We start from the raw sequence: 17,467 nt of genomic DNA on the forward strand, positions 1-17,467 counted from the left end.
TCAAAAGTTGCTGTCTCAATGACACCCATCCTGATTATTTTAGTTTAAATTAAAGCCTCTCCAACACTGGCATTCCCAACCACCATATCCCAGACATACTTTTCCTTTATTCTATACCATCTGTTAACCATACCACGCAGCTGAATTCATATATATATATATTTTTTTGGAGACAGAGTCTCACTATATCACCCTGGGTAGAGCTGTGATATTACAACTCACAGCAACCTCAAACTCTTGGACTTAAGTGATTCTTTTGCCTCGGCCTCCCAAGTAGCTGGGATTATAGGCGCCCGCCACAGCGCCCGGCTACATGCAGCTAAATTCTATTTACAGTCTTGATGTTTGTCTTCTCCTGCTAGGAGAAGATAATGTAAATCCATGCAAGGAGGAATTATTGTCTTATTCACTGCTTTACACCCAAGTGTTTAAAGCAGATTGCATGGTATGTAGTATATATTTAAACTAATTCCATAAGTTCTTGGAATTCCCCCCCAACTAACTGGATGAGTATTTGATAGGAATGAGACCTTTGAAAGTGAGCCTGAGTAAAAGCCAGGGAGAATTGACTTAGTGCTGTTAGCATAACGTCACTTATACCTCCTTCAAGACCTCTTGTGTTAACATACTGTTATAATTTGTGTTATCGTACTGTAATAATCTCTGCTGCACGTGGAGGACTTTATGGTACAAAAACTACTTATGTATATACCAGCTATTATATTTTATTCTCATAACCATTTTGTGACATCAAGTTAATACATGATAGAATGAAAACATCTACTACCTTTTGAAATCCACCAAGGATACCGTGAAGGAATAAAAGTGTTTTTCATTCACAAGGAAAAAGAGAGTAGTAAGAAGATGATGGTAAAGAGAAAGTTAATCATAAGATTTCAGAAGCTGGAAAGCTACAGATGGATACAGATGGTTTCATAATTGATAGGGGTCAATGATCATAACTGACCTTTTTTACTTTTCTAAGTGTCTTCAAACAAGAACCTGAGAATGGTCAAGCAAGTGCACGCTGCAGCAATTCAGAAATGCTCACCAATAGAGCCAAGGGAAGTTAAGAGGATTCAGAAAATGATAATGATGTTAATCTGCAGGGAGGTAGCTTTGCAGGGCATGGAGAAGAGCCAATTCCAATCAGAACATAATAACAGAGCATTGCAGGAGATAAGAAGAATGACTAAAGAAAGAATAACATAAATGTGTAGAACTAGTTACTGACAAACAGAAAATAAAAAAAGTGAGGAAATAAGGTTATTATCAGACCCATAAAAAAGTTGGATAACTTAAAGAAGTGGCTAAGCTACAAATATTGTAAATAATTGACATTGTTCAAAACTGGTTAAGCTATGAATAAGGCAAATAATTTGTTGCTTAAATCAATTAAAATTGTTAAATTAATATTTTTCAGGTTTACGTTACTCATGTTGATAAGCTAGGCAAAGGGAAAGTACTTGTGGACAGTAAGCAACCTAAGTTCTACTCTCAAATTGTCGAAAGTTAATTAATCATTCAAAGGAAAAATCAAACAGTAGCAAAGGAAATAATTTTGAAACTATGTCACAAATATCTGAAACCAAATGCTGGAAGAATTGAAAAGTATTACCTCAAGAAATGGAACTGGGTCATAATGTTGGGTGAGATAAGTTACAGCAGAAAAATAATTGATTTTCTTTGTGAGTCTACAGTACTATTTACATTTTAAAACTAAATCAATGTATTACTTTAATAGAAACAAACGTAAAATTAAACAAGTAAGCCATTTTACAAAGTTTTAGCTTGTAATTTCAAGCCAATAAAGTCATACAAAATAGGAAGCATACATGTCTTTATAATAGAACAGGTGATTTTATTTTTTTATGCACAATTCTAGATTTTATAAAAGTTCAATAAGTGTATAGTTAAAATTTTCATAGTTAAAACTTCATCGAATTTCTGTTTTAATACGTAGACAAAAAAGAAACGTGTGTGTGTGTTGTGCGTGTATATAATTGCTTTCATTTAACAGATGAGAAAGTGTGAACTCTGGAAGAGGATTTGATTTTCCCAAGGTGTATAGCTAATTAGCGTGAGACATAAACCTAGAGACCAGGAACCATGATCTTTCAATTCCTATTCCAACTATATTTTGGAATCTTCTAACTATAATCTTCTCTAACTATGAACGTGACCATAAAAATAAAGATCAGAGAATGTGGGTTTAATTACATTTATCCCAAGTAACACTAAGAAAATTTTTCCCTTTGTATCCTATGAGCTGTGTATGTTCAAATTCCTTCCATTTACAGATCAGGCAGCAGGTATAATTAATTCCTAAAAAAGGGTAAGCACATCTAGAAATACATCTAATGATTTAGCAGCAGAATTTCTCCTAAAGACATTGTTGAAAGCCAGGTTGAAGCAATCAGAATTTATTTTTAGTGCCTGTGTTTAGGTGTCAGTGCAAGTCTAACCAAGTCCATGCTTTGCTGTGGGTCATTGCTTTACTTTTGGGTAGCAGAGGACTCGGTGTGAGGATACAGTGTAGGTAAGCGGGTAGGACTGATAAAAAAAGTTTATTTTCATAGAAGCTTTTCTGACAACAACCTTTTAACTAATATCACAGGCTACATTTTCATGTAATGTCTGAAAAATGACTGAACTGAATGACCATTTGTCTGCAACATCTCAGTTAGTATTATTTTTAGTTATCGCTGGTGGTGTGTCCGCCAGTTTTTCTTTCAACTAGCAGGTGGCTGGTGGAAATGGCTCTGACTTCCATCCAGACAGAGACCTGAAAATTCTATAGCAAGTACACTTACTCTGTCTGGTGTACTGAACACTACTGCAAATAATAAAATAATACTACCAATTTTTTATGATTATAATAATATTTAAAGTAAATTTAACAGATAAACATGTATTTCTTTTCTATTATCTCATCTCTGAAAAAATCTTTGCTTATGTCTTAAGTATTGTGATTCCATTTTAACTGGGTGTTTAAGATTTTATTTCTAACAGGACTAGAATTAATTTTGTTCCCGTATTAAAGAATGTTCATTTTTTAAAGTTTTTCTTACTGCTAAAAGGTGTAGCTCTTTCTCTGAGCATCCACCAGAGGGCATGAAAGTCTATCTATAATTCCAGCCCATTCGCTAGATTTGATTTAATGTGTAAATGAAACTGTGAAGCTGAGTTACTACTGATATCAAATTTTTGACAGACTCCAGCAATATGAAAAAATAATGAGGTTCAGATTGCAAAGAGGAACCTGTACTTAAGCCCAGACTGCTCACAAAAAAAGCTGTGAATGAGGTGGGATGCCTGCCATCAGAGGGGTCTTTGAAATACATTCCACCTTCTGGGGATGAGACCTTTGAGTTTGAGTTGTCTGCAAAGATAGACTAATCTGTGCATACTGTGCTCACGTGGTATGCAATGTCTACAACACTGACCTTGGAGCTCTAGCCTATCTCTTTTTTAACCTGACCACAATTTCTGTTTCAGTTTTCAGTTTTGTAGTTCCAAATTTGTTTCATTTGCAGTAGGAGCACAACTTTGATAAAACATAACTTTAAAATTCAGTATCTTTCACAGAAATGAAATAAAGCTCTTATAGAACTGAATACCCTCATGTTGACAATGAAATGAAAGTCACCCAGGATATTATATTTAAGGCAAAATATGAGATACTTCAAAATTGTGTAAGGGGAAAACAAGGTAATAAAAATATGTTGGCTGTAAGACTCCACTATTGATAGAAAATTTTTAAAGTCAGAATAAAAGAAAGAACATAGAATCCAAAGAAATATTTTATTTTCAAATTCATTTTTCTTTAAGATTTCATACAAAATAGCTTCACACAGGCATTTTTGCATTCAATATTAGTTCTTGGCAAAATAGTGTTATTTTGTGTTATTTTCCTAACTGTAGCAATGGAAAAATGAAATAGAAGTGGTACCCTTTATAAAATGGCGTAGTTTGATGATAAAATGGAATTTTTATTTGTTCATTTGGAAAGGGTTATTCTTTTGTCCGAAATTATGCCAGTGTACACCCACTATGTGCAATCCGACTCATGAAGGAAACAATGGGTACAATCAGGGAGTCAGATATTTATATTATTAAATGACAGTATCGCTCAGGAGTGCTGAGACTATCAGTGGAAGCAGGTTTATAATGTCATTATCATATTTGTTGGGAAAAGTTTTTCTCTTTGGAAAATCTGCTTATGAGAGATAGCCAGCTAAACTGATATAATTTATCTTTCTCTAATAATTAACACAGTAATGTCTCTTTAGGTTTAATAAATAGTCAGGTTTTTTTCTCCATTAGATGGGAGCACTGACCATACAAAGTGAAGTCATGTGTCACCTCAGATTCTCTTTTTTATGTATCTCAATCTAGGTAAATTATAATTTCAAATTCTTAGATACTACTGACTAATTGACTTCTAGATTTAAAAGTGTTGAAACTATTTTCTTAAAGAGTAGTGACAGATACAAAATAAGAAAGCCTAGGGATTTATTAAAAATAATCAGTGGACAAATGCATGCTGACCTGGTAGCCTATGGATTGCTTGCCACCTGAGACACGGCCAACAAAATACTAGACTGATTGTCTATGAGGAGAGTTAGGAAAAGGAATGACATGACAACCTCTTGAGGGTGACAACACATTGCTGGGATGCTAAGGCATGTCTGGAAATGTGAGCATTTTTTTTTCTTTAAGGAGAGTATGCAGTTGAAAGGAATACTTTGATAAGCTGCTGTAAGTAAGGAGAAGCCGCACAAAAGGCATATAGGTAAGAGAAGACAATCACTAAAAAAGTGTGGGTCTCTGTAACTGCTGGCTTTTGAGGAACACATTTTTGGGATAGAAACTAAACTGTGTAAAGCTATGGAGGAGACTTTGTTTACCCTGTATATATGTAAATACACAAACATACACATATAAATAACCTAAACATATATATCTCTAGTACATGTATTTATTTTTATTATATTTTAATTGCATAAGGTGTAGATTCCATTGAGAAGTCAGCAAGAATTGAAGTAGACTGAGTAACAGTCATGGCTGAAACCTTAGCTACACGTGACTAAGCCTCCACTGTGATTTTAGCATCCTTTGTTATTCCCCGGAAACACAACCCCCCATCTTTATTTTATCTAGTTTGGGGAATGTTTATGGACTGCTTTACTTTCTGTTTTTTTTTTTTTTTTAGCTAAATTAGCTTATTTTGTTTCTCTTTATAGGATTTGAAGTCTTTTCCTTCTCCAATAAATCGAGTTCACCTCTGACTTCCTTCCCTCATCAATACTCCCATTCATTAGCTTTAGAAAAACAAAGATACCATATGATGCTTACTTTAATTCAATAACAGGAAAGCTGCCACTTGCAACTAGAGCATTTCTCAAACCCTAAGCTGACATAGGCTTAGCTTTGCATTTGACAACTTAAATTAGAAAACACCAGGAAAAATATGATTTTAACAATCCTTCCCAAGTTCCCACATACCCAGCAGACTCACGATGCCAAGTAAAGGGCCCAAGTCTACTTGGCTTTATCTCCCTACATATGTACTAAGGCTTTATCACAAAAGTATCCTTTTTACTTGATTTTTAATTCCATTTTCCTTTTCAACTTCAATTTTGTTTTTACCCCTTACATCAACAAATATTTAACCTGTCTGTTTTGTGGAGGCAGCTTAATTTTTGCAAAGGAGACCTCATAGTATTTTACATTTTTAAAAAGTCTCCCGAACCCTGATTCAAATAGTGATTATAAAAACTAAAATTATTATGTGTATACCTTTGAGCACTGCTCATCTATTAAAAAAATGGTGAACTAATATGTTTTGTAACTATCTGGATGGGACTGGAGACTTGGACTAGAAGGCTTTTAATGAGTTAGAATCTGTAGCAATCAATGTTTGGTTGGCCATGGAAATGAAGGTAATGACAGAGTCCAAGACAACTTCCAGGTTTTGCTATTAAGCAGACAATACCTGGTGTTTTTACAGTACACGTAATGATGTAACTGTTTTAAAATAAATCAACAACAGATTTTTTAAAATTTTATTGACAGATAACATGGTATGATTTATGTACAACATGCTGTTTTTGGAGTATACATATATACATTGTGATATGGTTAAATACAGCTAATTAACAAATTTGTTCCTGCACATAAGTGTCATTATTTTTTGTGTGGTGAAAGCGCTTGGCATCCATTCTCTTTGTGGTTTTCTTTTTTTTTTTTTTTTTTGGTAGAGACAGAGTCTCACTGTACCGCCCTCGGGTAGAGTGCTGTGGCGTCACATGGCTCACAGCAACCTCTAACTCTTGGGCTTACGCCATTCTCTTGCCTCAGCCTCCCGAGCAGCTGGGATTACAGGCGCCCGCCACAACGCCCGGCTATTTTTCCGTTGCAGTTTGACTGGGGCTGGGTTTGAACCCACCACCCTCGGCACATGGGGCCGGTGCCCTACTCACTGAGCCACAGGCGCCGCCCTTTTTTAATTTATTTATTTTTATTGTTAAATCATAGCTGTGTACATTAGTGCCATCAAAGGGTACAATGTGCAGGTTTCATATACAATCTGAAATATTCTCATCAAATTATTCAATGTAGCCTTCAGGGCATTTTCTTAGTTACTGTATGCAGGCATTTGTATTCTGCATTTAGTAAGTTTCACCTGTACCCATTCTAAGATGCACCGTAGATGTGGCCCCACCCATTACCCTCCCTCCACCAAAACCTCCCCCCTCCCTTCCCCTTCCTTGGCCCTTTCCCCATATTCTCTTTGTGGTTTTAAGAATACAATGTATCATCTGTCTCAGTTCATTTTCTGTTGTTGTAACAATAACACAAAACAGAGTAATTTATGAAGTAAAGAAGTTAATTTAGCTAATGCTCCTGGAGGCTTGGAAGTTCAAGAATATGATGAGGGCCTTCTCACTGTGTCACAACATGGCAGGGGGCATGGCATGGTGACAGGGAAAAACAAGACAGTCAGAGAGTGTTTGCCTTACAACAAACCCATTCCTATGACATTGACATTAATGGGTTCAGGAAAGCAGAGGTCTCATAGATGCGCCGATCCATCCATAAGGACACATGGGTTAAATTTCCAAAACATGAACTTTGGGGACAAATTCAAATTATAGCATTGCTGTTAACTTTTGTCACCTTGCTGTTTAACGGATCTCTTGAATATATTCCTCCCATACATGTATAACTGGAATTATGTGTCCCTTGACCAACATCTTCCTATCCTTCCACCCTTCAACCTCCCCGGGCTCATGGTAACCACCATTCTGCTCTATTTCTGTGAGACTGAATTTTTCAGGTTTCACATGAGTGATATCATTTTGTATTTGTCTTTCTGCGCTTGGCTTATTTCAGTTAATGTCCTCCAGGTTCATTCACATGGTTGCAAATGATAGAACTTTTTTCTTTGTATGGCTGAATAGTATCCCATGGTGTATAAATTCTTATAAACTTAGACATAGTATCATTGTATACAACCTTTAAAAGCCTTTATATTATTTGTATTGTGTTATTATCAAAAATAATTAAAAAGTGAGCAACTTTGTAAAATGGAAGGGTTAAACAGGATGTGCTCAAAAAATTGTTCCAGGACTAAATTATTATTATTATATACTTCTAAATATTTAACAGAGTGATTCTAAGATTGAATAATTTGGGGGGGGTTTAAAAAATTTGGAGGAAAATAGCCACATCCCTGAATATCATTGCGTGTGTGTGTGCGTGCACTGTGCATGTGTGTGAACTTCTAGTTCTATGGAGAGAATTAGTTAAGAGACTGTTTTGATTAGTTTTCTCTAAAGTGAGAATTAAATGAAACTAAGGTGATGTGAAAGAGCATATCAGCAAATGTCAGTATGGAGGACTACCTCATAAATAGAATAATAATCTATATAACATTCTCTTCTCTTATTTTTCTCATACTTTGCATTATTAAAAAATTGTCTAGAACATCTTTGCCATCTTCTTTATTTCTTTCTACATGTATATATTTGTATATATTTTCTATTTTTCATGAATAGAGACTGAAAAGTCAGTTATGTTAAAATTTACTGGTTCGAGAAACTTTCAACATAAAAATAAACTTTAAAACTACTTTTTCAGTTTTCTGGAAAAAATATGCTAGCCAAAGTATTATTTTTATAAGAGGTTTTTAAAGCCAATAACTTCTCATAGAGTGCATAATTCATACAACTACAGACTTTAACCAAACAAAAGCACATGATGTAACCTAATCATATATACCCCCATATTAATCTGAAAAAGCTATATATTTTTCTAACCCTGCCATCTGTAATTAAAATGCCATAAAAATCATTCCTTTTATTCTTTAAAATAAATTTATTCACAAAAATTTGGGTTTATATTTAAACTGAGCAGCAAATTTAATTCCTAAAGTGAGTAAGTGGCAGATGTTCCATCTGTATTTGAAATGAAACAGTAGTTCATACTTTGAAACGAAATGCAATATTGAGTCTTTATTACATCCACCAACACATGTAATATAATCTATGTTAGAAAAATGAAATTCTGGAAGAAAAACAAGTATCCTTTGATTTTTATACTCTAAATGGCCTATTTAATTTTAATCCCAATAAGTGTCATTTGTGTGTGTATGTGTGTATATGTCAGTGTGAGTGTAAAGTCAATCAACTGCTTTTGGTAATACATTTGTTTGTGAATTACATATTGTTGTCATTACCTTTTAAGTTGATATATTTAAAAAATTTAAAGTTGATAAGTACCACAAACAAGAAAATCATATGATGAAGGACATAATTAGAAAGCTGTATGGTTGTACTATTGAATCCCCTTGCATGGAAATCATCTGACTCAGATATTATTTTTTTAATTTCAGAAAATTATGAGGGTACACACATTTTGGTTACATAATTTGCTTTCATACATATGGAATCAAAGTTATGAGTGTGCTCTCCCCTCCAGATAGTGTACATTGTACCCCTTAGGGATGAATTTACCCATCCCATACGCACCCCGCTCACCTACTTTATTTTCCTTGAGTTTTACTTCTATATATGCATATAAATATTTAATTATTAATTCCAATTATTATTGAGTACACATGGTCTTTGATTTTCATTCTTGTGATACTTCACTTAGAATGGTCTTCAGTTCTACCTAGGTAATTTCAAATTATACTAGATCACCACTTTTATCCAGGGTACACATCTACCACATTTTATTAATTCATTCATATTTTGGGGGGGCTCTTGAGTTGTTGCCACATCTTTGCAATTGTGAATTGTGCTGCTGTAAACATTTGAGCTCAAATGTCTTTTTTTTTTTTTTATGGGTTTTTTTTTTTTTTTTTTTTTTTTTTACCCTCTTGGGTAAACACATAGCAGTGGGATTACTGGGTCAAATGGTAGATCTTTTAGTTAACTGAAGTATCTCCATGCAACTTTCCATAGAGGTTTGCAGTCCTACCAACAGCATGGAAGATTTCCTTTCTCTTCACGTGCTAGCATCTGTTGTTTTGGGATTTATTGATAAGAGCCATTCTCATTGGAGTTAGGTGAAATCTCATTGTGGTTTTGATTTGCATTTCCCTGATGATTAGACACAACATTCTTTCATGTGTTTGTTGGTCATTAGTATATCTTCATGTTTTTTACCCCCTTTTTAAAGGGGTTATTTGATTTTTTTCTGCTGATTTGCTTGAGTTCTTTGTAGATTCTGGTTATCAACACTTTATTAGATACATAGCATGGAGTAATTTCTACCATTCTTTAGGTTGTCTATTTGCTTTATTGATTGAATCCTTGTCTGTACAGAGCTCTTAAATTTTATCAGGTTCCATTTGTTTATTTTTGTTGTTGCTGTAATCTCTTCTAAGGTCTTCTGCATAAATTCTTTGCCTAAGCCAACATTTATATGAGTTTTCCAACATTTTCTTCTAGAATTCTTATAGTTTCATATCTTAGGTTTAAGTCCATTTTCCATAGCACATTAATTTTTTGAGTGGTGAGCTGTGTTTTCTACACGCAGCTATCCAATTTTCCTAGAACCATTAATTTAATAGGGATTCTTTTCCCTAGTGTATGTTTTTATTTGCTTTGTCAAAGAATAGATGGCAATATGAGGACGATTTCCTATCTTTTTAATGTCATTTCTTAACCTCAGTTACCTGAGTCTATCCAGAAAAATCACCTGGGATTTGCATGAAAAATAACTTCCAGAGTTCTGGTATACTATTGTTTCTTGATGTCATTGCCAACTACATACTATGTTCAGTTTGCAAAAAATTATCAAATTATACACTTAGATGACACATATTTCCATATGTATGTTACTCTTCAATTAGGTTTTCACAAAATAAAATACAAAGAGTTATTAAAACTCACAGTTTAGAAGAAAACAGAACATCATCATGATTTGGGGTAGATAATCATGGGGGCAAGACATGATTGCAAGAGGGACTTTACCTAACAATTGCAATCAGTGTAACTGGCTTATTGTACCCTCAATGAATCCCCAACAATAAAAAAAAAAAAAAAGGAAAAAAACAAACAAACAAAAAAAAACATAAAGGAAAAAAATGATAAATCAGACTATGTTAAAAATAACATCTCTTCATCAGAAAATACCATTAATAGAGTGAAAATGCAATCCCTAATCTAGAAGAAGATATTTAAAATACATATTACTGGTAAAGAACTCATATTAAAATGTGTAAAGAATATCTACAAATTAACAAGAAAAAAAAAGACAGACAAGATGGCAAATGAATTCCCTAAAAAAGCCATCCAAATGCTTAACAGACATGTACAATTATTCAGAATTTTATTAGTTATTAGGAACTAATATGAATTAGTGAATGAATTTGGGGGTTTTGATACCAGTAGGGGCACATGAAAATAACTAAAATGAAAAAGATAGATAACACTACATGTTGGCAAGTATGCAAAGCAACTAGAACTCTCATTAACTATTGTGAGAGTGTAAATTTATATAAGAACTTTGTAAAACTGTTTGGCAATATCCACTATATCTAAACATATGCTTATCTGGGATCGACTACCCCTCTCCTAGATATAATTTCAAGAGAAAGGAATGCATATGTCTCCCAAATTAAGTATGAGGTTGCTCATAGTGTCACTATTTGTAATGGCCAAAAAATTGGAAACAACCCAAAACATCCATCACTGATAAAATGAATTAAAAAATTTTGGTACATCTGTGCAATTGAATACTATACAGCAGGGCGGCGCCTGTGGCTCAAGGAGTAGGGCACCGGTCCCATATGCCGGAGGTGGCGGGTTCAAACCCAGCCCCGGCCAAAAACCACACCAAAAAAAAAAAAGAATACTATACAGCAATGAGAGTAACTAAACTATATGCAAAAATATGGAGGAATCTTGACCATCACAACATAATGTTTAATAAAAGAAGCCAGGCACAAAGAATTAAATATAATAGTTCAAATGCAGACAAAAGTAATCTGCGGTGTTTGAAATTGGAAGAGTGGTTACCCATAGAATTATGAGTTTAATAGCTGGAAGGCAAGACAGCAAAGCTTCTTGCAGAGTGGCAGGTGGAGGTTGGTGATAATCTACATCTTAACATGATACTTATCATATAGGTATATTCACATTGTGAAAATTTAGCTAGAAAATTGTAATTTTCTGTATGTGCTTCAACATTAAGATTACTGAAGAAAACAGGAGCCATCAAAGAAATTTAATAATTTGAGTATCAAAAAAATAATGATTACAGTAGTTTGAAACTCATTGAATCAAATAAAATCTGAGTCCATAATGATACTGAAAAATAAAACAATGCCAAACAATTCTACACATCCTATCATTCTTTGAGTTAATAGAGTGACCATACCTCCTTGTTTTCCAGAAACATCCTCAATTATTAATGGAACTCACTTGCTCTCAGAAATATACCAGTTATGATAATAAATTATATATCATCCCACTAATAAACCAGCTTCTTAGTTTGGATTAGCTAATTGGTGAATAAAGGGAAAAAATTAAGTATTGATCCCACCTTTCAGACTAACTTGATCAGACTCAGATGAAGATATATAGACTTATTTTATGGAAGAATTTCTACTAAACATGTAGATGCAACAGAGTTAGAAAATCTTCTCTGTACCAATCTTAACCAACACATTAAGTCAGATAAAGAGTACAGTTGTTAAAACTATCTTATGTATGGTTGACCAGGGTTGGGATATTCTCGTAGTTCCAAAATAAAACCACAGTGATCACTTATTTTGTCATTAAAGGAAAAAATATATAACTGAAAATGGAAGACTGTTATATCTTAATCAGAAAATTTTAACATTTAAACTAATGGTAAATCAACCAGATATTAGTTTCCAAGTATGCTGTCACATCTTCTTTGATGTATTCTATTAACAAAAACTATTAAACCTGATTCTGCACATATCTAGCATTTAGATTGAAATTCAGTTTAACGGAATATAAAAGGCAGTGAGAATGTAAACAAAATGATATTGCTAGAAAAATCCACATGGTAGAACAAAATATAGAAAACAGGTTCAGTTCTTTTTTTTTTTAACAAATCAGAGTCAGTGGAACACGACGTAGCTCAGTTGACAGAGCTTGAAGGGACACATCTACCAAATAACATGAAAATGCTGGTTTGGACAAACCAGGTATACTGTGTCTTTTAAAATGCTCAAGGAAATTTAATGTGAAATGAGTATTAATTAAGATGAGAAAGTATTGCTTTCAAAAGGCAGAGATTGTTAACTTAAAAAAAAAAGTAAGTACAAAGCAACATATATGGAATGATATCTTTACAAAAGAGATGTGTATGCATCAAAGTCTGTGTGTGTGTGTGTCTAAGTGGAGACCACATGGAGGGATGAGTAGGTGGGTAGGGAGTCAATAAAGTTTTAGGAATAGTGATGTTCTAGATAGGGAGAATATGGTACCTTGGTATTTAGATAAGATGCACGTTTAATCATCAGAGAAATGCAGACCAAAACTATGCTGAGATACCATCTAACTCCAGTAAGAGTAGCTTACATCACAAAATCCCAAACCAACAGATGTTGGCATGGATGTGGAGAAAAGGGAACACTTCTGCACTGCTGGTGGGAATGACAGCTAGTACGTTCCTTTTGGAAGGAAGTTTGGAGAACACTTAGGGTTCTAAATGTAGACCTGCCGTTTGATCCTGCAATTCCTCTTCTAGGTGTATATGCAAAGGACCAAAAATCATTTGGCAATAAAGATATTTGCACCAGATTGTTCATTGCAGCTCAATTCATAATTGCCAACTCATGGGAAAACCCCAAGTGCCCATTGACCCATGAATGGATTAATAAATTGTGGTTTATGTATACCATGGAATACTAGGCAGCAGTAAAAAAAATGGACATTTTACCTCTTTTATGTTTACATGGATGGAGCTGGAAAATATTCTTCTTCGTAAAGTATCTCAGAAATAGATGTACTCAGTACTACCAATTTATAATCACTCACACTTGCATATGAAAAATGAAACATAACTTTAGCCTAGGATGAAAGAGGGAAGAGGAGGGAGAGGGGAGGGGAGGAGGTAGGAGGGATAGCAGGAGATAGTAGGGGGACCACACCTATGGAGCACATTGCAAATACAAGTTGGATCTATCATGTGTAGAACACAAATGTCCTAATGCTATAATTGGGTAAATGAGATGAAAGCTATGCTGATTAGTATGATGTAAGCACTCCAATTTGTACAAATAATCAACACACTGAAAATGGCATAAAAGTATTTATGATCTATGTACAAAAGACTTAATAAAAAAATACATTAAAATTAAAAAGGTGTGTGTAATTCTTTGTGTTTTCTTTCTATAATGCAAATACACAAATTTTGTAATAATGAAAGACTAATTTCAATTATAAAATATGATACTATAAAGTAAATAGTTGATAAAGGGGTAGCTAAATAGCATTTTCAATTTTTTCTTTTTATTATTAATAACAGGCATGACTAAATTACACTACCCAGAATTTAGTGAGCTCTTTCATTGTTTTAACATAATAATATCATTATGTGTGTATATTGTTGGCTTATATTACTTTTTCTTCCTAGACATATTAATAAACCACCATGTCAATTATTAATTCCTCACTATTCAATAGTTGTTTTGTTATTGTCAATTATTAATTCCTCACTATTCAATAGTTGTTTTGTTATTCATTAGTTGCTATACAAATTATATTCTTTTTATGCTTTATTTTGGTATGCTTAATTAAATAATAATGGATTAGAAATAAATATTTCAAATAAATTAAAAAACCCAAATATTGTTATCCCTTTTAGGATATACAAATATTTTAATTGAGACAATATTTAAAGCAGTTACACATAGTACATATTAATTATCACCATGAGTGTTTGAAATATTTTCTAATACAAATGAAATCTTTAGAAGGATAAATTTAACACCTTTAAAACCTAATCTATTTTCCTCTGCCCTTTTCCAGGGGGATTTCAAGAGACTTACTAGAATATATAGAACATGATAGAAAACAGAATAAAAATGGTAATAAAAATTAAAAAATAACAAAAAAGTAAAGCAAAATAATATGTATGAAATAATACATATGTAACTAGCATATCTGATCTGAAAATAATTTTAATGTCAATTATATAGTTAATAATATTGAGGAGATAAAGGTGAATTAGTCCCTCTTAATTCTAAGATTAGATTGGAATTGTTCCAGAGAATACTGTTAAAGAGATACCATGGAACGTCATGAACATTCTGAAATACATGTACTAGGATTTCATCATCTCATTTTCACAATATCCTTAGCTCTTTAAATTTGAAACATTTATTTTGGTGTCTTCATAAATTCACAATTTATTTTTTTTTCCAAAGAAGTAATTTCTAGCTCAGCTGATATTCTTTTAAGGTACTGCAAGGTTACCATAAAGGTATTAATGATATTCATGTGAATCACAAGAAATCAGAAAACTTGAGATTTAATTTTTATAATGGTTTCAAAAGTCTACAGTTAAAAAATTCTAGATGATTACATTATAAATATGGATGAAATTCTTTTTGCAATCATTACTGACTTCTTTAAGTATGTATATAATTCTATTTTTAAAAAATAACATTTTATGAGGAAAATTTATATTTCAGTAGAGAGTTCTAAACTTTATGTATTTTCACCACATACATTTGTTAAATTTTGTCAATTATCAAATTTTTGCTGGGTACTGAGACCCCAGTGGTGAGTGGGCACTTCAGTTGGTGAATCTAATATGAATTCATACATTCATGAAACATATTTGGATATTCAATTAATAAATGAATGAACTCTATGGCTGATCTATTACTGCTCTGGTCTAATAATTTGATAATATAGGGAAAATTACAACAGTGAAATAAAACACAGACTTCTTATGTTGTAATGAGATAGAAAGTCACCACTGACTCCAGTATTAATATATCATTTACTGTTGACATTTAGAGTGCGCAGGAAGAATTTCTTAACTTTAATGCCATCGGTGGCTAGTAGATGAAGCTATTATTTTCTTTTTTCTCCTTTTCCAGAATCAGAGCAATGGTAGACTTTGATACACTAGTTTGAATTTAAAAGAATCATCTTCCTCAAAGTTATCAAATAACTCATGCAATCATTGAGAATACAAAAACTGAACCAAGGGCAGTGGAGAAAGATAAGAGTGTGTAAATCCTTTGATAGATTAGAATTTCTGGCCTCTTTTGAGACTACTTTCCATTTTAAAGTATCATTTTATTTTAATATCATAATGTCTTATTTTCTAAGAGAAATCACAAACATTTCTACGTCTTAGCATACTTATCTTAAAATATAGGGAAAATGTGTGGGGAGAGAAACAGAGAGAATGAAAGAGAATATGAGAATAATAGAAAGGATAAGTCATAACTTGTTGCACATGAAGTCTAAATGTTCCTGAGATGACATGCTATTTTATTCAGATGACTATATTTATTGATTAAATAATATAGAAACAGATCGATACGTGGCATCTTACACTCTTGTATCTACAGCATACATTTTGGCAGTCTCTGTCCGAGGGGCCACATATGACTTGGCCATGGAAACAGCTGTAGTTGAATAGGCCTTCCTCATAGAATAAGAATAATTTCTCTCAGATCCAACATCTATTTGAAAGACACAAATGCAGAGATATAAAAATAAATATGATTCAGTACATTTTAGAAAATGAAGAAATAATGCCATGTTACATATTCTTTCCCCAAAGGGGCAAGAATATAAATAACAAAATAAGAATTCTCTAAGAACCCTAAAATAATCTAGTATTTTCATCCTGAAAGTAGTTTTTATTAATAGATTAAAAATTCAGATGAGTAATTTTTTTTCTAATGAGTTTAAGTGATATTTTTAGAAATTCAATGTAACACATTAAATTATTTAACAATAGGTATTCATCTGGCTCTTAGTCTACTTCTCTACTTAACATTAAATATAAATTTCATTGACTGAATGAAGTTACATATATATCTCATATATTACATCTGTCTGTGTACATATATAAGATTATGACAAGTCACATTAACTGTGACGTATTGAATATTGGACATGGTTATAGCCATGGATATTTATTCCAACGAATATACCGCGAACTGGGAAATAAGACTTGAGTCATGTGATTCTGTTGCCCTTGAATAACTGGAGTTTTGAATGGTAATAGACAGGAATTTAAATAAACAATTTTATCTTGTTCTTGTGAGTTGTGTTTCCTTTGAGCTGGGAAAGAAAGCAAGAAAATGTGCTATTTCATTTTATTTTTACCTTTAAAGAGATATAAGCAGCAGGTAAGGACAGCTCCAGCCAGAAAGCAACCCAGAGAGCCTGCCATTCCTAGCCAACAGGACCAACCAAATTTATATTGGATGCCAATAAATATATTGTGAAAAACCAAAGAAGAACGTTCCACATACACGTCAACAGCATACCACACAGAACCAATGATTCCTGGGGCACCTGAAAGAAAGAAAGGATGCCATGAATAATATGGGCATTTTCTAAATTTAAATCCAAGGAAAGCTGTTTTCTACCCAATAAATGACATCATTTAGAGAGGTAACAGCAATACTGTGGATTCACGAGCAACTCAAATTTTGAACATCTCTTCTGTTTCCTCCTTCTGCTTTGATCTTGTATCTTTTAGATTTTATTTCAATTTATACCTCAAGGGAAATACAGAAACAAAATAATGCAATGCTCATCTGTTAGTATAAACCTAAACTAACTACCATGGTTTTCTTTAATTTTTGTGTCTTTCCAATGATACTTCAGTATTGTATAAAAGAAAATTAAAAAAAAACACACAAAAGATCATATGGTTCAATACAAATTTTATAAAGCTTATGTTTATTCTATGCTGATTTTTTAATTGCAAATATATATCA

At 32.9% G+C, this 17,467-nt stretch overlaps 1 protein-coding gene across 2 annotated transcripts in view; it reads right to left on the reverse strand.

The window, feature by feature from the left end:
- Positions 1 to 15,192: 15,192 nt before the first annotated feature.
- The window catches only part of CLDN16 (claudin 16), a 66,205-nt gene continuing 63,930 nt past the window's right edge, over positions 15,193 to 17,467 (reverse strand). For both annotated transcript variants that reach the window (XM_053565856.1, XM_053565855.1), the window contains 2 exons: positions 16,848 to 17,039; positions 15,193 to 16,195 (listed from right to left, as the gene is read on the reverse strand). In XM_053565856.1, the coding sequence (XP_053421831.1) occupies positions 16,062 to 16,195; positions 16,848 to 17,039 (326 nt within the window). In that variant the 3' untranslated portion in view covers positions 15,193 to 16,061. The remainder of the gene's footprint in view (positions 16,196 to 16,847; positions 17,040 to 17,467) is intronic.

This window comes from Nycticebus coucang, chromosome 16 (assembly GCF_027406575.1).
Source record: "Nycticebus coucang isolate mNycCou1 chromosome 16, mNycCou1.pri, whole genome shotgun sequence".
NCBI classification, from domain to species: domain Eukaryota; kingdom Metazoa; phylum Chordata; class Mammalia; order Primates; family Lorisidae; genus Nycticebus; species Nycticebus coucang.